The sequence below is a fragment of the Cannabis sativa genome, chromosome 2 (assembly GCF_029168945.1).
Source record: "Cannabis sativa cultivar Pink pepper isolate KNU-18-1 chromosome 2, ASM2916894v1, whole genome shotgun sequence".
NCBI classification, from domain to species: Eukaryota; Viridiplantae; Streptophyta; class Magnoliopsida; order Rosales; family Cannabaceae; genus Cannabis; species Cannabis sativa.
The window spans coordinates 42,561,202-42,587,243 of NC_083602.1; the positions used below are offsets into that span (position 1 = coordinate 42,561,202).

The following is a 26,042-nucleotide window of genomic DNA, read 5'->3' on the forward strand; positions in this document are numbered from 1 at the left end:
TTATCTCAAATCTCACTATCCCACTATACTCATAGATTATTAACTAATATATTTATTAAATTAAATCACATCCCACACGTTAATTGGAAGAATATAACTATATATCCTTAACCTTCTCTTCCTTCAGAGTGACTATAGTAACTTTCAAATTTAAATTTAAAAACTTAACTGATTCTAATATTATTATTAATTTAAATATCAACTTATTCCTTATTTCTCTCTCCTTCCTATATATGACCAATATATAAAGCATAATAAATATGATTACTATCATTAAACCAATAAATGCCACATACCTATTGATATGTATAACAAATTTTGACTTCTATTTTATCTTACATATAGTAGCATAAAAAAAACTTTACTGCTTCACACACTCAAAACTCGGTACACGCCTAACACTTATTTCATAACAATATTTAGTGTATTCCTAGAAGAATTAAAGGGACTAAAATCTAGTACATTATTAATTATCTTTTATATATTCCATATTAGTTCTTTTTCATCAAGAAAATAAATGTATATCTCGAGTTTTAGCTAAATAATATCCTTAACTTGTAACAATACCAAAATATTGTATTTTGTAACTAAAGCAACTTTTAACTTATTTTAGAGAAATAGCCACTATACTTTAATAATTATCACTACTCACACTTTATAGAAAAAATAAATAAGATAATTATTACGATTGTTACCTCAATAAATTTTGAATACCAATTTTAATCTGGATATTACATTCTACCATCCTTAAAAGAAATTTCGTCCTCAAAATTTAATTTTCCAAACACTTTGAGTACTGTCTCTTCATGTCCTTTTGTCTCTCTATTTATTTTATTGGCCCAACATACATGTATCTAACGTTTGTCTTACCGGTAAAATCATAACACATTTAATATATACTACTTAATTTAAGAATTATTATGCTACTATACTTTACTTAATAACTGAACATACTTCATAATAATAACTTACACATACACTTTAAATATACAAGTTTTGCAATTGCATGCTCATGATATTATAAAAGTTTTCATTCTCTTATGAACATCCTTACATGTCATTAAGAGTAAAGATATATATATGTATTTTTCCTCTTATAGACATCCTTACATGCCACAACAGAAACATTATATACTACATAAAATAGCATCCAATAAAGGGCATGCAAAAGATCTTATGTTAGCTTCTCTTTAACTATTCTCATTCCTCATTTGAATGTTATTACATACAGAAAGCTTAATTTCCTAAAGAAATATATTCCCACCATAGAGTCACGGTGCCACCTATAGCTTTGTAGTTGTTAATCTATCATCAATAGATACTTGTTCCCATGATACGAGAAAATCAACACAAACCCTTTTAAAATTATTTATATAATTTTGATACCACCAATGAACATGAGATATAACTTCTTAGCTTCCTTCTGTCGTATGTTCGTTGCACTTTTCCTTCCTTCTATTCTTTTTTTTTTATTTTATTTTTAATTTTTTTTTTGGATAGTATAGTCTTTGATTCTTTGTGCAGCCTCTTGATTCTTATACCACTCTATTGTCTCTTTATTGCTAATCTCACCTTTGTTGCCTAATCTTCTGTTATTACTTTCAATCAAGCTTAACCTTTAGATTGTTTTCCATAATGTTTTTTTTTTTCTTTTCATGCATTTGAATTGACAACGTGTTGTTCCAGTGGTCAAGCTTATTCCTGTAGCACTAATAGAAGTGTGTCGTCATATGCAGTGAGTATTTCTTCCTTCATACCAGTCTTCCCAGGTGACACAATATTTCATACTTATGATACCATCGATTGCTCCAACCATATTTGTGTATTGTATCTTGATTCTCTTCAATTGAAACATAATTGAAAGCCTCTTTAATTTGCGAAAATTCTCGCTTTCTGAATTGCCCTGCCAATACCTCCAAATCTTTGGAACAAACTTACATTCCAGTGCTGATTATCTACTTAAGACTATACCATATATGTATTAAAACATAGAAAGCGCACTAATATTCCCTTTAAAATAAGTTCAACCTTACCATGGGTTATCGTAGCTCAATTATTTACTTTCTGTTGACTTTTAACAATAGGTTAGCTATACCAATCTTAAAACGTACTAATCAGCCAAGTTATCGGGGTAAGGATACTTTATATAATTGGCAAACTATGCCGAACAGACCTTATTTTGTCCATCACTATTATTCCTCCTATTCCCCTACTTGTATTTGACTTACTATTAGAGACTCACTATTTATAATTCCTTAGTCAGGGGTATTTGACTCTTACTTCCCACACTACCTTTAAGCACAAGTCGATACCTCCTTTAAGCATTTTATTTTAAATCCAAGCCCAATCATGTAATCAATACCTATCTTGTTCTTTTCTTCTAATTTCTCCACTTTCAATTGGACGAAACTTACTGGTGTCTAATAAGTTGGTTACTGTCGGCTTGAGAGAGTCCTTCCAAAAATTTTTGTTACTAGCTTTTTAGATTGAGAAAAACATCTAATATTTTTACAAATTCTTTGCTCTTAACAATTTTAGCTTTTGAAAAATCCATTGTCATCCTCTTCTCGGGCACTATAGGGCCTAGAAACACCATCTCTTTTCATCAGGGCTGGACTCTGTGAATTTTTCTCTTAGTTTCTCCTTACGATGACACTCCAACATACTTATACTATTGTCCATAATGTAAGTCATAATTGGATTGTAGTATCCTTTGCTTATGTTGTACCTTGAATTCTCTTATGTTGCATGGGCATTTTCTAATCCCAACACTTATCACGAACTTTTATAGTCCTGCCATGCCATAAAACTCTTCAATATATGTTACTTTAGTCCTAATTGCATCTCACTTTTCTCTTGTCTCAGAGTGAGGCTTTCCTAACCTTTCTCATTAAGCTATACCCCACACGGTTGTTGTTGTATCGTTGAGTATTTGGAATCTAGGGATGTCACCCTTGAGCGTTAATTTCTCCTCTTCCTCAAGTTTTGAACTTGCGATACACTCTCTGTAGTTATTTGTTGTACACCCACCACAAAGCTGCATCCATAGTCTCGTAGATGTGTAGTAGTGATCCATTCCGAGTAGTTGCCCTCTTATTGTCTCTCATCGATGTTGTAAACATATTGTTAGTCGTGCCTAAACCTTTCTTTGTCTTCTTTCTTTGAAAAGAAATTGTCGAAATCGTGCACAAATACTTCGTTGCCTCCTTCATAAAGTAGATGACCTTGAGTTTGAAGCTTTCATCTTCTCCTTTGGTAATCTATGATTTGTTAATGCTTTGCTTATCTCTTGGTATTCAAGATACCTTCATAAGCTATTACCCCCAGCAAATTTTAGCAGATCTCTTTCTAACTTCTTATCTTGGATTCTATTCGGCACACATTTCTATAACAGATTCATCTCTAAAGTCTTCACATACATATTTCCCATCTACCTTAGGAGTGTGTAACTTATGAAACATCCATCATGACAGTACTTTTTCTTAAAGATCTATTCTTTCATCCTTCTTAATAAGCGAGTTTTGTGAAATGCCCTATCCCAGTCTAGTATAGCATCAACTATCCTAAGCCATCACCTACTTCCTATAGGTTCGGCTTCCTTTCATAACTAGGTGTGGGGACTGCTTCTTTAACCATTTATAGATAGGTACAATCCTATGCATTAGTATTTAGTTAGCTATTGGTACATTTTATTATGTGCCTTAAGTTGCACTACTAGTGTTGGTGAGCTATGGCGCAGAGCCTGTGAAAACTCTTCAACAAATCGTCTCAGTCATGCTCGCATTCCTTCCAATACCTCTATTAGATCATTAGACTTAACTACTATTGGGTTTTTTTTTTGGAACATCAACCATTTGTGGGTCAGCAGAACATACATCCTTAGCTCCCACCTCTATTGTCTTTCCTTTCACATTGATTCTAATTGATCTTTTAGTTGCAATTGTGATCTCTCACAATCTAAGCCTAAATATTGAAAAGATTGATTTAATAAAGACAAAAGAGTTTAATTCTAGGAAGAGAAGATTCCATGCACATTTCTGAACTTAATGTTGTCAAACAAAACTAATACATTTTTTTTTCATCAAAAAAAAGTCTTATGAATTCTTAATAACATAAATTCTAAATTTTTGAGAAAATGGGTTAAATTCCTTTCCTTCTTACTAATGAAATTGAAATGTGAAAAGTAAAGAAAAAAACTAAATAGCTAAACAACTAAAAAAAAAATAAAATAAAAAATAATAACTAATTGTCCTCCACGCATGAATCAACTACTGACTCTTCAAGTCCTTCTCCTGAATATGTTACCATTCCCACATCCTCTTGAATTGGTGTTGGTTCGACTGAGACTTCTTATCCTGGCGATGGGTGGTATGTCGATAAATTTTCATTTTCTGACTCTGATTCCTCGATCTCTACCTCGAAATGATAATCTGGTATATCTCCATTTGACTTGTTACCATTTATTGTTAGAGACAGTTCTGCATTTTCTAATTCCTCATTATCCAACGATGGGGAATACTCTGATTTGTCTAAATTTTCTACCTTCTCTTCATCTTCAGATTTTGAGTCTGAAAGGAGTTCCATCGTTTCTACTATCTCTTCTACTTCAATTTCTGGTGGGCTCTTGAATTCCACTACTAACATATTTTTTGTCACCTCGAAATAGTCAGGCCTTTTTGTTTCTTTACAGTCCCGTTCAGTTGTAGGGTCAATGGGATCGATAATATCTTTCTTACTCTTATCACTAAGTTTGTACCGTACAGTCTTGATGCATGGTTCCACAACACCATTGACTTCTACAGTATAAGCCTTCTCAAAAGAGAAACTATGGAATTTCGTTGCTAACTCTTGTATCAATATTGTGTACCTAGTTGTCTCCACAACATTCTTTGTGGTATTATGCCAAATTTCATCGATATGATAAAGTAATTCAGGGACGTGAGATAATGCCACCCTTTATACTAAAATTTTTTCTTGTGACCAGATCAAGGCTCCCCATTTTCTTAAAATTTTATTAATCTCTCCATTGATAGCGATAATCTCCCTCAGAGCTCTAAGTATTTTATCTTCCTTGCCCAAAACATGGTCGATCTTAACCGATAAGATGCTCTTGATTTCTCTAAGTACCACTTCACGCGACGCTCTTATTCTAGGAGGCATATTTTTATCAAAGATCTGCGTATCACATATACAACTATTAATGGCAATACCAAGCATACTAAAAGTATCACTTACGTTATAATGAGAGGCGTCTTTTTTAGTCTTCTGTATGTATACTGTGAGTATCCTTCAGGCTTACGGACGATCGACTCTGATACCAACTGTAACTCCCCGAAATTTAGCCTTATTTTACAAAATACTAATTTTGATGCATAAATTGAAAAGACTCAAAACTGTTTAGAAATACACAGCGGCTTTTACTATAAATATGCCAAACACGAATGATCATTCATATTAAAATAAAATAAGTAGTTGAGTACATTTTTTAAAAAAATAAATTTACAACATCCCGCTGAGCTCAGAATACTTTACTATAATAAAAAAACAAAACCAAGGCTCCACCGGCGTTCTAGACCGTCTGCTTGTCCATAGCCCCTCGCAGTATACATACCAGAACTGACCCAGCTCATCAAACTTACAACCAATGTTCCTTGTCTATTGCCTGTAGGGGGAAAGTAAGGGGGTGAGCTAAAAGCCCAGTAAGGAAATGCTTATCATGCAATACCATACAATACCACACAATAACATATTTCATTAATATACTAATTAAGTTTTAACAATATCATATACCTTAGCTTTAACCATTACTAAGTAATTGCACACATGGAGACCTTTAATATATATGTCCATGCTAACTATTCATAACATACATAAATTGAGCTCATAACTCCAATATCATACTCATAGCACACAATCATATCAACACTATAAAACATGTCATTACCATAACGTTGGCATATCATAGCCATTACATACATAACCTGGGCCTAACTTGGCCCTACGATAACCTGGGCACACTTAGCCGTACCATTGCTATAGAGAAAGGTATCTCTACATTCAAAAGTAACATCGATGTATCATACCTCACTATAACAATGTCATACACGAATCAGACAAATGCAGGGTAGGGTATCTCTACATTCAACGGCCTTACCCCGTATCATACCCCACCATGGCCCCTCATTTGTACCTGAGACGTTAGCATACAACATACCATACATACAAATCATGACAACCATACACACCATATTGTACATTGATTTACAAACTCATATTGTGTCCATAACACACATTCTCAGTACTATATACACATTCATAATAATAATACATCACAAATAATATTTCAATACACAAATAATTTAAATTATACAGTTTAACACATAAAAACTACTTAATTTCTTTACCTCAAATCCCGCTGCTTAAGGCCTATTATCCCGTCACTAGTCCCTTAATAAATCTCGAAAAAGAGAATGATTGCAACTTTATATGATCCTTTGAAAACATAGGAGGAAGCAGTTTGCTAACGGGAATTTATTCCTTAATGTCCTTAAACATACACTAGTCGATCACACCTATAAACCTTAAGGTGGCGTTTGGTTGGAGGTAATAAAATGGAATGGAATGGAAAGGAAACAATTTTCATTCCATTCCTTTGTTTGGTTGCATTTTAAAGTATTGGAATGACATTCCAATGGAATGCTCTTTCCACCATTTTGGTGGAATGGCTATTCCATTTTAAAAAGAATGGAATGACCATTCCAATGTAACAAGAAAAAAAAAATAATGATTTTTTTATCAATTTTTTTTTATGCATTTTAAATTTTATTCCATTCCATTCCTATTCCTATTCCCATTCTCATTCCTATTCCTATATGGCCACCAGCCCACCGAGTCCTTCTTTTCACTCTTGTTTCTCTTAAATTTATCTTTCGAAGCAAGTATATACGCCAGTCTTATAGAGTTTGGCTATACTCTTATTTATAGTCCCTAGCTAGTTTCATTTATATCCAATTAAAATATTTGAAACTTTAAAAAATAAATATCATCCACCGACCCACTTATCTCAAATCTCACTATCCCACTATACTCATAGATTATTAACTAATATATTTATTAAATTAAATCACATCCCACACGTTAATTGGAAGAATACAACTATATATCCTTAACCTTCTCTTCCTTCAGAGTGACTATAGTAACTTTCAAATTTAAATTTAAAAACTTAACTGATTCTAATATTATTATTAATTTAAATATCAACTTATTCCTTATTTCTCTCTCCTTCCTATATATGACCAATATATAAAGCATAATAAATATGATTACTATCATTAAACCAATAAATGCCACATACCTATTGATATGTATAACAAATTTTGACTTCTTTTTTATCTTACATATAGTAGCATAAAAAAAACTTTACTGCTTTACACACTCAAAACTCGGTACACGCCTAACACTTATTTCATAACAATATTTAGTGTATTCCTAGAAGAATTAAATGGACTAAAATCTAGTACATTATTAATTATCTTTTATATATTCCATATTAGTTCCTTTGCATCAAGAAAATAAATGTATATCTCGAGTCTTAGCTAAATAATATCCTTAACTTGTAACAATACCAAAATATTGTATTTTGTAACTAAAGCAACTTTTAACTTATTTTAGAGAAATAGCCACTATACTTTAATAATTATCACTACTCACACTTTATAAAAAAAAAAAAATAAGACAATTATTTTAACACGATTGTTACCTCAATAAATTTTGAATACCAATTTTAATCTGGATATTACACCCAGCATCCAGTTAACGTCATATGTTAACCTAGGTACTGATCCTAGAACAGCTTTTTAGTAAAATAACCATTCAATCAATATTCATCTAGTTGATGCGATTCAACTTGCGTTCCAATGCTCTATCAAGTCATATACCATACTAAAATCTCAATTCTGAAGTTATCAATTCCAATTTTTTTTCCTCAAGAGAGTTACAAATTTAAGCTACAACTTACTCGAAGTGGGTTCCGCGAACGCGACTCAAGTTCCAAAAATTGACAACCAACCTTCGAAGTTAATTTTACTGTTAGATCATCACTAACGATCAAAAATAGCCAAATTTATTTTTTAGTTTTGTTAAAATATTTTATTATTATTTTAATAGTACCTCTTTTCCTATAAAAAGGGAGCTCTTCTAGCTCATTTACCACATTCAGAAAAAGTACCCATAAGTTCTGAGAATCTCTCTCTAGTTTCTCTCTCTGAAAATTAGAGTTTGCAGACTTAACAATTTTTCTTGTAATCAATCTCGTGAGAATAAATACTCAAAGTAGTCATAGCTCCATTACTGTCACGACAGAAGGAGTGAATTACTATAAATTCTTGTGTGTGCGTGTGTGTTCTTTACTTTACATAGTTACATACAAATTTTATCTCATCTATACATACGAGCGAGTTGGCCAAATTTCTACGTCAACATTATTTGAATATGGATTTACAGTAAATAAATAAACGACACTAGGAATTTATAGAGGTTCGACCCTAATTATATGATAATAAACTACTCCCCTTTCTTAGTATTTGCTTACTGGAATACCAAGATAACTAGAAACAGAGTCAAGTGAGTTTCTCAATATTTCTCAAAGAATTACGAGTGATAGTTTTTGAAGCGTAGTAGCTCTCTTGAAAGTATGAAATAGAATCCCTCAAACTCTGAAATGAGCCACTATTTATAGGATTACAAATGAATAAATAGTATTAATTAAAATTATTTCATTAATGTTGATTATTCCCTTGATCCTTTAAATGTAGGCAACTATAATGACCTGTTCCTCAAAGATTTAGGAGCTGATTTTGTGGATCACAAATCTTGAATAAGTCAAAAAAGTTGGTCGAATGTCCCAACCAGTGCATTGCCTCGCAAAAAATTAACCCTGCTGATTTGTGTCGGTCGAATGCATTTGGTCGGATGATGCATCTAGTCGAGTAGAGAGTTAGAAAGATGAGATGGACTTGCACTTAACTAACTCAATAACTCTAACTTAGTGCATTGTACGTCTTAGTCTCCCATGTTGTCCGTCCAGTCTGCGAATTGTCACAGTCCGACCATTCCTTCAACTGACCACCTCATGTCGCTTTTTCTAATGCCACGTCACCTGAGTAATTTTTGGAATAACAATGTGTTATAAAATGGTCATAAACATGTGAATGAGTTGATAAGTTAACTAAAATTTAACATGATCTTTAATATAAATGGGTTACACAGACCGAATGAGGTCAGCTCGTTGAGTCTTAATTTTATTTTTCAACACGACTAATAAATGGCTTGAATTTGAATTTAACATTTACTTATAATGTCTAATTTATGTGTCGCTTTGTGTGATGCCACATCACTCAAGTAAATATGGGGCATTTTACATAAATGTATACATTTTCTTAAATAATTACAAAAAATGTGCAAAAAAACATAATTTTAAAAGTATACACATTTGAAAACATATTTACAAAAATGTTGGGTTTTATGCCCTAAATAAAACTCATTTCAATATAATCAGATTTACTTATTAATATAGATCAGAAATAACATTTAATGTTGCATGGTTCACATGATTTATTTCATGATTATATGTACATAATGTATAAATTCATCTGAAACCCTTTTCACATACTTGATCCTGTTTATTGTGCCGTCAACACATTGGAAAGTAAACATGACTATGTGAATAAAGTTTCCTAGATTTATCAGACACAGGGTTTTACTGATATGATAATCTACAACAAGAGTTTACTTGTATTTGGAGAAATACTATGTTCTTTCCAGAACATTGGTTAAAGTAAAGCTCAGGTTGGATGCATGGAGTATGCATCGGAAGGGACCGATATTGAACTTTGACTTAGATTTATTAAACTTACCGTAATATCTATTCAAGTCAATATCGCCTAGTTGATCCTAGATCAAATGATCTTAATCCTGATATGATTAGGCTCAATCTTGAAAGGCTATTCGTGTTCTTTGATTTGTTAGTTAAGCCTACTTTTAGGTCAGGGTGATACGTACATTTTGGGAACACGGTAGTGCAATTGAGTGGGAGCGCTAGCATAAACATGGAATCTATAGCTTCTATCTGGCGAATAGTAAGCAAAGGATGATCTCCTTCGAGCTTGACCAAACGAACATAAATGGTGGAGTACTCATTTCACATAAGCTGAAATATCATTTATACGGGGTCAAGTGTTTTAAGGAATAAATACATTGTAGGGTGTAACGGTAATTTAATCCCTTTACAGTGTAGATCATTCATATAGAGGATCATTGATCAAATTAGGATTATAACAATGGATAACTAATGATGTGTCTATATGATGGAACATATAGAGCATTCTATATACTGAGAGTGCAATTCTAAGTTCTATGCGTGGATTCAACGAAGAATTAATAAGTTAGTGAATTTTAGTGCTAAATTCTTGATCTACTTATTGGAAGCTCGGTTATATAGACCCATGGTCCCCCCACTAGTTGAGATAATATTGCTTGTAAGACTCATGTAATTGGTTTTGATTAATCAATTATAATTCTCAAATTAGACTATGTCTATTTGTGAATTTTTCACTAAGTAAGGGCGAAATTGTAAAGAAAGAGTTTATAGGGGCATATTTGTTAATTATGATACTTTGTATGGTTCAATTAATAAATATGATAAATGACAATATTATTTAATAATTATTTATAGTTATTAAATAGTTAGAATTGGCATTTAAATGGTTGAATTAGGAAATTGGCATTTTTGAGAAAATCAGATACAAAAGGTGTTAAAATTGCAAAATTGCAAAAAGCAAGGCCCAATCCACTAAGTGTAGGGCCAGCCACTTTTGTAGGAAATTTAAACTGATTTTTTCATTATTTTAATGCCATATAATTCAAATCTAACCCTAGTAGGAATGCTATAAATAGATAGTGAAGGCTTCAGGAAAATTACACTTTTCTTCTGACTTTTTCTATTCAGAAAAACTGAGCCTTCTCTCTCCCTATCTTTAGCTGACCACTCTCTCTCTTCTTCCTTGATAATTTCGAAATCCTTAGTGTATGAGTAGTGCCCACACACATCAAGTGATACCTCAATCATAGTGAGGAAGATCGTGAAGAAAGATCATCAAGAAAGGAGTTTCGGCATCAAAGATTCGAGAGAAAGAGATCCAGGTTCAGATATTGATAATGCTCTGCTACAGAAAGGAATCAAGGGCTAGATATCTGAACGGAAGGAGTCATATTATTCCGCTGCACCCAATGTAAGGTTTCTTAAACTTTATATGTGTTTATTTCATCGTTTTAGAAAGTTCATATTTAGGATGTTAATAAACATACTTGTGAGTAGATCTAAGATCCTGGTAAAATAATTTCCAACAACTGGCCTCAGAGCCATGGTAATTGATTTATTTGCAAGAAATTTGGACTTTAAAACGATTGTTTGTATGTTCTTTGGATGGTATCATGTTGTATTGAGTGTTATTTGATGATTGATTGATGTTTGTGAAATTTTCGTGAACAATAATTGTGATTTCGTTTCTGGAATTATTTTTATTGGATAGTATGGAAAAAATTAAGCAAGTTAGCCTTTTACAGAACTCAATTTGGATTTTATTTGAATTAGTTATGATTTTTTGAAGATTTGACAAAATCGGGGCTGTGCTGATAGTTTCCTGCGATCGCAGAACTGTCCGTACAGTTTCGGATTTTTTCCTTTTTCTTCAATTTTTCATACTTTTTCATGGAATTAACTTCCAATTTTTTGTATGGTTTTGTATATATACTATTACTATTCCTAATTCAATTCTAATTATCATTTTGAATTAATTTAATTTTTTAAATTAATTCAAGATATTAGTGTAATTTGAATTCGAATAGAATTAGTATTTATCTTTTTGCTTAAAAATCTATCTTATTTTTAAATTTGATTATATTTTTTTTTTAAATTTAAGGTCAGATTTTTTAGATATTTGTAATATCTTTTAAGATATTTATAATATCTTTTAAGATATTTAAGATATTTTAAAAAAATATCTTTTAAGATATTTATAAAATCTTTTAAGATATTTTAAAATATCTTATCTTTTAAGATATTTAAAAATATCTTATCTTTTAAGATTTTTTTTAAAATCTTTTTAAGATATTTTGACCTTATTTAAATTTAAAATAGATATTTATAATCATGTAATTTTAAATAGATATAAGATAAAAAGTAGGTTTAATTTTAAATTTTTTTTTATTTTCGAAATTTAATTTTAAATTCCGAAATTATTTTTTTTATTTTTCGAATATTAAATTTTTTTTTAATTATTTATTTATTCGAAATTATTTATTTAAAATTAAATAAATCCTACTTCCAACTATCCAAATAACCTGTTGCGAGTATGTGTTTTAGCTTGTTTGTAAGTTTTCAAAACCTATTATTACTTGATTGCAAATAGCCATGGTTACTTTTTGCCAGATCTAATGATCTGATGGCTCCTTTGGTCAAGTTAATAATTTGTAACAGGTAAATTTTACAATCTTCTTTCATCTGTGTATGACCTAGCAACATGATAGGACCCATCCAAAGTGTGTCTGTGTGAGCCTATGTGTTTAATTTGATTATAGATACATATAGGTTGTTGTTGCTAAAATAAATTATCATAGTTCTTGATAGAATTTATTTAGGCCCATTTAGTTATTGGGCTTACTCAATGAATAACAGTTGTTCTTATTAAGGTTAAATTCCTCTCTTTTGGGCCTTGTGTGAGAGTTGGGAGCCATAGAAGTGGGTACGACATACTGAACCCAGCACCCCCTCACACAAACCACCCCCATTGTGAAGGCCCATTTGCTCGATTTGAATAAGCGTACTAGGTTAATTACACTAGTTTAACCTAATAAAAATTGATTAGCAACATAATTAATTTCATTTATTTTGAAATTAATTTAAGAAAAATATAGTTTAAAGAATTTTTTTTATTCTAAGCTAAACTATATGTATTTTCTTGTATTTAATTAAATATAGAATTATAACCATCTAGATTCTTTCTGGAGCTTAATTTAAATTTTTCATTAAATATTCCTATTTAAGTTGATATTTAGTTATCTACAACTAACCAACTTAAATCTGAATATCTTTTGAATTTCAAATTTCAAAATTAAGTTGAGGAATTTTAGGCATTGGTTATTAAGATTCTTTAGATATTTTTTAAGTTAATATTTTTTCGAATATTAACTTAAAATGGAATATTTTCAAATTAAGTGGTTACAACTTAATTTTTGATATTTAATTAAATTTAAATTTGAAAATATTTAAGTTCTAGATTTTTTCTAATACAACTTAAATTAGATATTTTTTTCAAATTTTGTGGAAAAGATACTTAGTCAAATAAGATATTTTCTAGATAGTTATTTCTAGACTACTTATTATTTCTAATATTAAATAGGAAAATATTATAAATTGTGAAATTAATTATTTATATAATTAATTTTGGTACAATTTATTTTAAGTATATTTTTCCTAGTATTAAACTAGAGATTAATAATTAAGCCTTCTCTACACTTAATTATTTATTTCTTGAATTTAATACATTTAATTAATTTGAAAATAAAATATCTAAGTTGATTTAATCATCATACTTAAATATTTCTTTTTCATGACATTTAATTATAAAGAAAATTATTTTTAGTTGAAATTTAATTTTTCAACTAAATTTAAATAATTTTCAAAATATATTTTTTCTTTATTTTATTAATCAATTTTTCGAAATTGCATTTCTTAAATGCTAGAATTTCGAATTTTATCTTGAAAAATAGATTAAGTTGTAAATTAATTATTTATTTTAATTAATTCTTGGATCAACTTAAATCAATGATTTTTTCATTTATTGATTAATTTAAAATAAATTGAATTAAAGTATATTATTAGAAATAGAATTAATTAGTCAAAGGAAAATCTAGATAGGTGATATTTTTGCTTGAAGTATTTTTCTAGTGTATTTAATTAAATAGAAAATTAATATTTAAGTTGATTTTCATCATCATACTTAAATATTTGTAATTTTTCTTATATATTTAATTAAATAGGAAAATTATATTTTTTGTTGTAAATTAATTTTATTAATTAATTTTGGGCCAACATTAAATTAGAATAATTTTTCCCGGATTTATTTTTTATTTTAATATGCATTTTTCGAAAATTGTATTCTTATATACTTTAATTTTTCGAAATGCAATATATATTTATAGAAAATTAAATTTGAGTTGTAAATTAATTTAAATTAATTTTGTAACAACTTAAATATTTTTTTCTAAATATTTATTGGAAATTATTACTAAGATGGAAATAATTCATGTTATTTTCATATCCATCTAAGTAAAATTTATAAATATTAAATTAAAATTTATATTTAGAATTTTTCATTCTAAATTGAAGATTTTAATTAAATAAATATATATTTAAAATAAATAGAATAAATAAAGAGAATAAAAGAAAATACAACTCTTTTCAAATAATGAGCTTTATTATAAGATATTCGATCTCCATTGTTGGTCTTACAAAAGTTAAATTTTTTCAATATAACCTCGAGACGCTAGACTTCGTCCCCCTATGGATGGTTATTCGTTGAACGCATTTAACACCGTAAGATTTCATTTGATAAGTGTTTTGTAAGTTTTCGTCTCTATTAGACTCTCCCCTACGGTGACTACTTAGAGATAAACTTATGAAACATGAAACAATGGTGGAAGCTCATAAAATGAGAATAACCTTGACTCTCGCCTACCGGGACAACGTTGGATTCTTATTTTGATCGAATAAAAGGTTGCTAGAATGGTTTCTATTTTAGATGAGCTGACAACTCTATTCAATAAATGATGCTTTGACTCTCGCGTACCGGGACACTGTATCAGTTTATTGAAAACCTTGGAAATTATTTAGGATTGTATGTTTTAGTATTTTCACTAGTCATTCCTACTTGCTATATGTTTATAATTTCTGAATTGTGTATGAATTTATATTGAACCATGTTATTTTCTGTTATTAAGTTGTAGTTTAATTTCGAATCTTCATTGTTGGTCCAACATGTTTGTTTATCTAATGAGATAAATCCCTAGTGGATTTTTCACCATTAGACATACATAATAGTGTAAGATCTCAAAAGATAAATATTGTATATGCGACATCTGTTGTTCATCAATTGATGACACCTTAGACTAGTATTTTTACGATATGAAACAAGAAGATTGTATAAATAAGATTACTTTGACTTTCGCTAATCGAAGCATCGTTGGATTCTTATTTATAAACGAAATTATCCTAATTCCTCTTAGCTTATTCATTTTGAATTAGCTTCAAAACATATCATTGGATGAATGGTCTATAAATCATTTCATGTCATTCTATATTTTCTCTTAAGAAATTAAATGATGTATATGATTATAATCCCGAAATTCTATTCCCAATTGATATAAATCCTCAATCCTAGAAATCTCCTACTTGTATGGGCAAATCTGACTTAGAGTTTGTATTAGTAGTGGTGGTCCAAGAAAGAATTACTCATTATATTTGGTTGAATTTAAGTCTTTGACTTTAATTTTAGAATCCAAACAGAAATTTTCTTATATTTCTAATTCCAGATACAATACAGTTACACTTTCTCAAGTGTTTAATATCCATCTTTTATTAATGGATTCAATCTGTATGGAATATGAGTTAGGTGATTCGTGACCGGGATCCACTTGCACTATTCTAAGAACTCTTTGATGTAACTAAACCTATGTCATCAAAAGACACTACCACATTTTTTTTAATCTATGGCATTTGTATCTTGTTCATAGTGAATTTGACATGATCAATCTCTGCAAAGAGATAATATGCCTATATCCACTGAAAGTAGTTCATCTCATTCGCAGATGGATGTACATTCAGGGGTGGATATGAGTTTTTCGTTGTATTCTTAAGACGATAACTCTAGATTATACCTTATGCAAAGAAATTTGAAATGTTTGAAAAATTTCATTAATTTCTAGCAATGGTTAAACACCATTAAGGTAAGTGGTTAAAGATCTTGCGAACTGATAGGGGTGGAGAAATAGTTAGTAGATATGCAGTTCAAAGATCATTAAATTGATTTTTGAATTATATCCAAACTTACCTCCCCAGAAATTTCGAGTTGCATATTGATGATTAGTTACTAGTCGTTGCCTAAATCCTTCTATGGTAATACAATTTCAGAATGATGTAATGGTTGTATACTTAATGTAAATCATTACTAGATTCATGGATGACCTAATCAAAATCTTAAGAAAAGCTAGAACTGTTAACCATGGTTTCTTAGCTATTCTAAGTGATTAGGAGTGGACCATCCCATTGTCGATAGATAAGAAAGTGTTTGTTCAAACAAATACTACTTTTCTAAGATAATGACTAAGTCTGAAAACAAGTAGCAAATAAAGGAGATATTTAATTCTTGATTCCAAAAGTGTTCTATCATCTTATATAACATATGATGATCCTACTGCCTCTGTTGTCTTGTCACAACCGAAGAGATCAATACCATTTAGTTTTCTTCGACATAATTCACAGTACCTTGTCGTAGTGGGAGAGTTTCTAGGAACTCACCTTCTTATGACTTGGGAGACACTAGTGATTAAAATCCATTGTGAGTTTAAACAAGTAATGGATTGTCAAGATAAGAAACTAAGAAGAAAGCCAATAGAACTATGGTTTAATCCATTCACATGGAGTAACCTAAAGTTTTCTATTACAAGGACATAAAAGGAAATTTTCGTTTATAAGTCTATTCAATGGACTTAACAAAACTTCCTGTTCCTAGTATTACAGGTTTGAGTTTATCTAAACCTATGGCTTGTGGTATACCTGGTAATTACTTACTCTAATGCAAGCAACTTACTTTAGTAAAATGCTGAAGCATTTTCTTTCTAATGGCAATCTATAGAAGCTTCACAACTTCTTAAGGTATAGATTTTATTTATCTAAGGAAAAGTCTCAACTATTCCAGAAAAGATAAAGCCATGGAAAAATTTCTTATATCAACAGTGAGAGGTCTTAGATATGCTTTTGTATGCCTTAGACCAGACACCTGCTGTTGAGTGGGAGTAATGAGTAGGTATCAGATTAATCCAGGAGAAGAACATTGGAAGACAATCAAGTAAATCTTAAGATAAAGAAGAGGAACTATATGTTAGTCTATAAGGGTGTGTTTAAAACTCTTAGACTACACCATATCAGATTTCGAAATTTGCCTATGTGCTAGTAAATCTTTACGATAAGATGGTGGTTACTTCCGGGGGTGGAATAGTGATTTTGGAGAAGTGTAAAAACCTATCTGAAGTCTCTAGGTCTACCGAAAGGGACCGAATGTTAAAGTTTGCGGGAAAGTTACTTATTCGGTCTAAGGAAAGTTCTATACATCTTTGGCACCATTCCAAATTGCCTTAAACTACTAGTGTTAATTTCTGCGATTAACCAAAAGTAGTTGCCAAAGGTATAGAATCCAGTATCCCAAGAGAGTAAACATATAGAGAGGAATTTCACATTATCAATGATTTTGTGATTAAAGGAAGAGTAATGGTGGAGAAAAGGTTGTGGTTAATTCAACCTTTCAGATCCTATTACGAGGAGTTTACTACTACTACACTTGATTTGTATATCAAGGTGTTGAGATTATTTGAAACGCACTTTTTGTTTTATATTAGTGCAAGTGGGAGTTTGTTGGGTTTTATGCCCTAAATAAAACTCATTTCAATATAATCAGATTTACTTATTAATATAGATCGTAAATAACATTTAATGTTGCATGGTTCACATGATTTATTTCATGATTATATGTACATAATGTATAAATTCATACGAAACCCTTTTCACATACTTGATCCCGTTTATTGTGCCGTCAACACATTGGAAAGTAAACATGACTATGTGAATAAAGTTTCCTAGATTTATCGGACACGGGGTTTTGCGATATGATAATCTACAACAAGAGTTTACTTGTATTTGGAGAAATACTATGTTCTTTCCGAACATTGGTTAAAGTAAAGCTCGGGTTGGATGCATGGAGTATGCATCGGAAGGGACCGATATTGAACTTTGACTTAGATTTATTAAACTTACCGTAATATCTATTCAAGTCAATATCGCCTAGTTGATCCTAGATCAAATGATCTTAATCACGATATGATTAGGCTCAATCTTGAAAGGCTATTCGTGTTCTTTGATTTGTTAGTTAAGCCTACTTTTAGGTCAGGGTGATACGTACATTTTGGGAACACGGTAGTGCAATTGAGTGGGAGCGCTAGCATAAACATGGAATCTATAGCTTCTATACGGCGAATAGTAAGCAAAGGATGATCTCCTTCGAGCTTGACCAAACGAACATAAATGGCGGAGTACTCATTTCACATAAGCCGAAATATCATTTATACGGGGTCAAGTGTTTTAAGGAATAAATACATTGTAGGGTGTAACGGTAATTTAATCCCTTTACAGTGTAGATCATTCATATAGAGGATCATTGATCAAATTAGGATTATAACAATGGATAACTAATGATGTGTCTATATGATGGAACATATAGAGCATTCTATATACCTGAGAGTGCAATTCTAAGTTCTATGCGTGGATTCAACGAAGAATTAATAAGTTAGTGAATTTTAGTGCTAAATTCTTGATCTACTTATTGGAAGCTCGGTTATATAGACCCATGGTCCCCCCACTAGTTGAGATAATATTGCTTGTAAGACTCATGTAATTGGTTTTGATTAATCAATTATAATTCTCAAATTAGACTATGTCTATTTGTGAATTTTTCACTAAGTAAGGGCGAAATTGTAAAGAAAGAGTTTATAGGGGCATATTTGTTAATTATGATACTTTGTATGGTTCAATTAATAAATATGATAAATGACAATATTATTTAATAATTATTTATAGTTATTAAATAGTTAGAATTGGCATTTAAATGGTTGAATTAGGAAATTGGCATTTTTGAGAAAATCAGATACAAAAGGTGTTAAAATTGCAAAATTGCAAAAAGCAAGGCCCAATCCACTAAGTGTAGGGCCAGCCACTTTTGTAGGAAATTTAAACTGATTTTTTCATTATTTTAATGCCATATAATTCAAATCTAACCCTAGTAGGAATGCTATAAATAGATAGTGAAGGCTTCAGGAAAATTACACTTTTCTTCTGACTTTTTCTATTCAGAAAAACTGAGCCTTCTCTCTCCCTATCTTTAGCTGACCACTCTCTCTCTTCTTCCTTGATAATTTCGAAATCCTTAGTGTATGAGTAGTGCCCACACACATCAAGTGATACCTCAATCATAGTGAGGAAGATCGTGAAGAAAGATCATCAGCAAAGGAGTTTCAGCATCAAAGATTCAGAGAAAGAGATCCAGGTTCAGATATTGATAATGCTCGCTACGTAAAAGGAATCAAGGGCTAGATATCTGAACGGAAGGAGTCATATTATTCCGCTGCACCCAATGTAAGGTTTCTTAAACTTTATATGTGTTTATTTCATCGTTTTAGAAAGTTCATATTTAGGATGTTAATAAACATACTTGTGAGTAGATCTAAGATCCTGGTAAAATAATTTCCAACAAAAAATTCATACAAATTCTTATTTAATTCTAATAGATATATTAATGAGTCAACTTACTATATTTACATTTGTATAACTATTTTTATGACTAATTTATATAGTATTAATTAGTAAGCCTATTAATTACATAAAATTGTAAATTAATAATTACAAAACATAATAAGATACTAATAATAAACAATAAAATTTGTATTTATCATACAAATCACGTCAACAACATAAATGATATATTTTTAAAATTCAAAACATATATAATCATCATCTTTTTGATTAACTATGTCCAATATCATTATTATCTAATTTTTAAAAATGTTAATTTCCACTTATCTACAATTTATATTTTATTTTTTCTAATTAAATAATATTTGAAATTTATAAATTTATGTTTGTTTATTTATTTTTTTAATGTAAGAATTGTTTTTCAATAGATAAATTCGTTCACTAACTCATTAGAAAATAATTAACATATAGAAACAATAGAAAAAAAATATATTTATTTTAGTAAAGTATAAATATTAGATATGTCTATTTTTATGTTTACAATTATAATGAACATATCAATAATATAAAATATTTTGTATGTATATAAGTGTTTATTTTATTTTCTATTAGTTAAACATACTAATTTAATAAACAAAATAATAATATTCACATATGTTTATTATATAACTATATGTGTGTTATGTTTATTTTTAAGTAATTTTTTATAAAATAAATAATATATATATATAAAAAAAATTGTTTATCTTTTTCTTTTGTTTTTGTTTATTGTGTCATGTTTATTTTTTTTTAATTAAATAATATTTGGAGTTTATAAAATATTTTTTTATTTATTTTTTGATGTAAGAATTGTATTTAATTCGTTTACTTACTCATTAGAAAATAATGAATATATAGAAACAATAAAAAAAAATATTTATTTTAGTATATTATAAATTGGCTATGTCTATTTTTATATTTACAATTATAATAAACATACTAATAATATAAAATACTTTGTGTATATATGTTTATTTTGTTGTCTATTTATTAAACCTACTAATTTAATAAACAAAATAATAATATTCACGTATGTTTATTATATCACTATGTGTGTCATGTTTATTTTTAGTAATTTTAAGCATTGATTTATATTTATATACATTAATGTTTATAATTTTGATATTGTATTTTATTGAAAAAAACTTATTAAATTATAATAATTCATACTAAAATAGATAATAAACATTTTTTCTTTAATAAAAAAAATATTTAATTTGTTTATTTTTATAAAACTGTTTATTATTTATTTAATTAATTTTACAGAATTCTTTGTTTTGAATTTTAATAAACATGTTTTATTATTAATAATTTTTAAAACATTAATATTATAAACATAAGGATAAAATATTACAAAATAATATTAGAAACATTAATTACAGTTTTCTATTTATGGTAATTAGTTTAATTATTAATGATTTATATTATTTAATGATTAAAATGTATGGTTTTATGTAATAAATTTTCAAAATGTATAAGTTTTTCAAATAATTTTTTTTTTGCACATTTTTTGTAATTATTTTGTTTTTATTGTACATTTATTGAAAAAAGCCCTAATTTTTATGATAACAATGTGTAATAAAATGGTGATAGATATATTAATAAATTGATAAATTAACTAATTTAGCATGATACTTAATATAAATGGATTGCATAAATTGGGTGAGGTCAACTCATTGAGTTTTGGTTTTAGTTTTGAAGACAGTTAATCAGTAGTTTAAATTTGAATTTAACAATGCTTAAATTTGTGAATGATCCATGAATATAAATTGCCACTTCTAACAAAAAACAACATTGATTTAAAAAAAAAAAAAAAAAAAAAAAAATCAACACCATAGACTACTTTTGTGTTCTCAGAAACAAATCCCATCATTTCTTCCCTCCATCTATGGTCTCTCCACGCCTCTCATCTAAACCCAAGGCCCCGTCAATGAAAACTTAATTGAAATGACCAAAATGCTCCCGCATATACCCTCGCAGCTGAAGGCCCCGTAATATAATTTCCTCATCTCGTTTACGATATTCTTGTCTGAATCGACGAAAGTACCCCGGGATATTTAATAGCCACCACATATTATAGAGGGTACAATAGTAATTTCAGGGAGTTGTACGTATTATAAAGTTACTTCTATCTCCTCCACTCACTCCTCAGTCTCTCTCTCTCTCTCTCTCTCACATTCTCTCTCCTCCGCCACTTCGCCGCCGAGAAAAAATGGCTCTCCGAACCTGCACTCTCTCTCCTCACTCGATTCGACCGTCGTCTTCCTTTCCCTGCGCCGCGAGGCAGCAGATCGCGCTCCCGTCTTCTTGCTTCGGTTCCAAGAAGAATGTGGGTGTGAGCTTCAGCTCCACTAGTAGTACTGGAAAGAGAGATTACAGAGTCCGCTCAAGCTTGGAGACAGTCGAACCCACCGTCGGAAAGGTTACCGAGGTTAATAAAGATACCTTCTGGCCGATCGTTAACGCCGCCGGAGATAAGACCGTCGTTCTTGACATGTACACCCAATGGTATAAATATTTATGTATGCATTTTCTGTCTGTTTGGTTACTTTGAAAATTCGAAAGATTGCTTCTTCTTTTTCCTCGAAAATTAGTTTCTTTAGTGAACAGAGTATCGAATTGTGCTATTTGTTAGGTAATTATACTACTTTAATTTGTTTTTGTGAATGAAATTCACTGGAGTGGTGATGATATGTCTGACTTGATTTTGTATTAAGCCAATGTCAAATACTGAAAAATGGGTGCAAGTATGTATGTGACATTAATTACTTACAATCAAAGTGTAATGCTAGAAAGTTTGAATCTTTGTTATAAGGGTTTAATTTAGAGGGATGCTATAGTAGGATACATCCAAAGTTAATCAAAGTGGAAAGAAAGAAAAGAATGGATCATATAATTGGGCTATAATGATATCAGTTTGTGCTATATTCAAAAGGTTCATAATCTTGAATTTTTACTATAGTGAGTGACTAATCAAGTAATTTGGGCATGCTTGGATGCTCGAACTTCATAGACACTATTTAGCAAAATCCAACTTTGTTTTTGTGGAGAAGGTTTCAATTCAGTTGAAGGTTTTTGTGCCCATTAATTTATCCATTTTTTTCTAGGACGACTTTATCTTGATATATGAGGCTCCATAACCATGCAGGTGTGGTCCTTGCAAAGTGATAGCTCCAAAGTATCAAGCACTGTCAGAGAAGTACCTAGATGTTGTCTTTCTAAAGCTTGATTGTAATCAAGAGAACAAGGTATGCTATACATATGAGTATGACTCCCCACTTCTTATAACTCACTCAATCTCTTAGAACTTTAAGATAACAAGGTATGGTTGTATATATGTATCGGTATATGCTTTTGTTTTTTTTGTTTGATTGTTTATTATTGGTAGGCATTGGCAAAAGAACTTGGGATAAAGGTGGTTCCAACTTTCAAGATTTTAAAGGACAGCAAGGTTGTAAAAGAAGTAACCGGAGCCAAACTAGAGGATTTAGTTCTTGCCATAGATACTGTCAAGTCAAGCTGAATATTAGGTCCTCTTTCATCATTTCTCTGTATAATGTTAAGGATGTAGTGAAAACGTTCATTTCAAACTTATTGATGATCGTACTTGTATGTATTCATGGGATGTGTTTTTTTCTGTTAAAATAGTTGAAAAGTGTTGAGGAATGGAAAGGAACCATATCATATGCTTCTATAGAAAAGAGAATAATAGTCTGTGACAGTGGTTCCTTGTTTTATCTGCATTTTTTTTCTTCTTACACAATAATATAGCTTAGTTGGGTTTCACTTTTTTCTTCAGCACCCTATGGAACGATTTTGTGTAAGGGTGTTTGTCTAATTGAATTCGCAATATATTTTCTATTTTACGAAGCGGATTTTATATAAATATATTTATATATATACTAGATAGATGTTAGGTATATTTATATATATTAGAAGAAAGTTATCTGCAATGCACATATATTTAGGTGTCGTTTGGTAATACGTTTGTTTTCTAATTTTTTAATCCTAAAATGAAAGTAAAATTTTTGTTTTTAAAAATTTTGCTTTTGAAAAACAAAAATGCGTTCTGTAATCACTTTTATTTTTCAATTTTAAAAACAGAAAACAAAAGTGTGTTCTGTAAAGTTTATTTTCATTTTTATTTTTTGATTTTATTTACGTCGGGTCTAGGTCTGGGGTCGGATTTGGGTTCAAGTCAGAGGTCGGGTTCAGCGCCAGGACCGTGAGGGGATTTGGGTTCGGGTCATGATCGAAGTCCAAGATATTGATTAAGAAAAAAAAACTGTTTAAAAAAATATTGAAAGTAATTTTTTTTTGTTTTTAAAATTTTGATTCTTAATTAAAAAATTGAAAAGTAAAAACAGTTTTATAGAACATGCTTTTGAAAATTTTTTTCACTTTTTCAATTTTAAAAACAAAAAATTGATTAAAAAAAGTGTTATCAAACGACACCTTAGTTTTATGTTAGGTGCTCTATAATTTAATTGAGAAAGATTCAATAAATAATCATATAATTTAAAATGGTTTAAAAACTAATTTTAATTAGTGTGTGGGGTTATTTGAAAATCAATAGTGAAAAGTCAAATTTAAAATTTGCAGAAAGAGAAGAGGAGAATGGAGATTAGCTTGAAATATATTTAAAAAATAATAATGCTACACACTTACTATGGACACTTAACTCGAGCCGGTAATAATAAAATTATAAAGAATAGGGGTAGCAGGCATATAACTGGACATATGAAAGAAAAAATATAAAAAACAAGAAATATGATAGCTTCCAAATAATATTATAACAAAGCAATGCTCTCCAAATTTATCTTAATATCATTCTTCTCTTGAAGCCTCTCATCAATCTCATAGCACTCCATGATAGATTCAACAAAATATATGTGTTTATGTATATTTGTTTTGAGCAAATCAGTAAACATATATTTTCAACAAATTAACCCGATAAACTCAAGATCCACATATATATATATATATAGCTAAGTATTCAAATACAATTGTAAAATCTAAACTTAAAACAAAATCAAATGGACAATTCATGCTCAACTAAAGCTATATATATAGGAATTTTTACACAAAATGACTATTTTGACCAATTTTTAACATTTATATTATCCTTTCTAATTTTTAACATTTTTACTTTTTAAAATTTTCTTTAATACTTTTTAAAGTTTTATAATTACATATTTACCTTTTGTTCTCCTTTCTCATATCTAACCTCATTCAAATCTGGATTCAACATGTCATCTCTCACTCTCTCATCAAGCTTATCAAACTTTCACACTCGTCTTCGCACAATCACCATATGTAGCCTCTCTTCATCACGCAAAGCCTCTTCTCAAGCCACCATTGTCGTTCAATTGATGCTTGTAAGGTCTTCTTCTTCTTTTTCTTCTTCTTCTTCTTCTTCTTCTTCTTCTTCTTCTTCTTCTTCTTCTTCTTCTTCTTCTTCTTCTTGCTAAAATTATAAAAATAAAGTTTAGATTTGATAGTTTTTATAAGAGTTTGTTGTTTATTTGCTTATTTATTATTGAATTTTCTATTTTTCTTACAGATTTTAGGAATTTTGTTCTTATTATTCTGTAAGTTGAGTTCTCATATATATACATATAAAAGTACACTTGCTAAGTGTTTGGTGAAATGCCTAAGAGAATTCTTCACTAGCTTAAAGGAATAGGGCATATTCAAATGTGATTTTATTTCAACTTTAAGTTAGCATTTTCGTGGTATTGTTTAGATATTACTTTTGTTGATCTATATTTTATCTCTTTTATGAATTAGAAATCGTATCTAAATATTTTAATGGTTACGTTGATTTAACGTTGTTTATAAGTTGTTTTATAGTTGTTTCATCTTTTAATTTTTTTTATTGTTGTTATTTCACCAAGTCATCCATTGAAGAGGTTTTTCAGGAAAAAATGTGAGATAATGATGATGAGGTTACAACTTTAAAGATTAATGTATTAGTTTTTGTTGTCTTTATCTAGTTTCAAATACTTGTTTTATTATGTTTATATTTTTTTGATGTATTTAGTTAGAAGAATTGCTCAACCTTAAATGATCTATGTGTCTCATTTTTTTTTTTTTTCTGTTTCTAATTAATTATTTTTTAGCTTTAATTTAGTTATTATACGATTCTTATTCGAAGGTTATTAAGTTTTAAAAAAAAAACTAGATCATTAGGTTAAGTCTTACATTTATCAATTGTATTTGAGTTTTAATTAGAATTGTTTTAGTTGCATATTTATTAAATTTTATAAATTATGTTATTTTTTAGTTGTTATATTGTTGTTTTAATGTTGTTCATCAGTACATGATATACTTGCAGTATTGTATAACTAGTAATCGTATTTTATTT

At 29.5% G+C, this 26,042-nt stretch overlaps 1 protein-coding gene across 1 annotated transcript; it reads left to right on the forward strand.

The window, feature by feature from the left end:
* Positions 1–21,779: 21,779 nt before the first annotated feature.
* On the forward strand, positions 21,780–23,461 carry LOC115720621 (thioredoxin F-type, chloroplastic). The gene is made up of 3 exons (XM_030649784.2): positions 21,780–22,183; positions 22,824–22,923; positions 23,064–23,461. Exons 1-3 carry the CDS (start codon positions 21,888–21,890, stop codon positions 23,196–23,198), a joined length of 531 nt encoding a protein of 176 aa, XP_030505644.1. The 5' UTR covers positions 21,780–21,887; the 3' UTR covers positions 23,199–23,461.
* Positions 23,462–26,042: the final 2,581 nt, after the last annotated feature.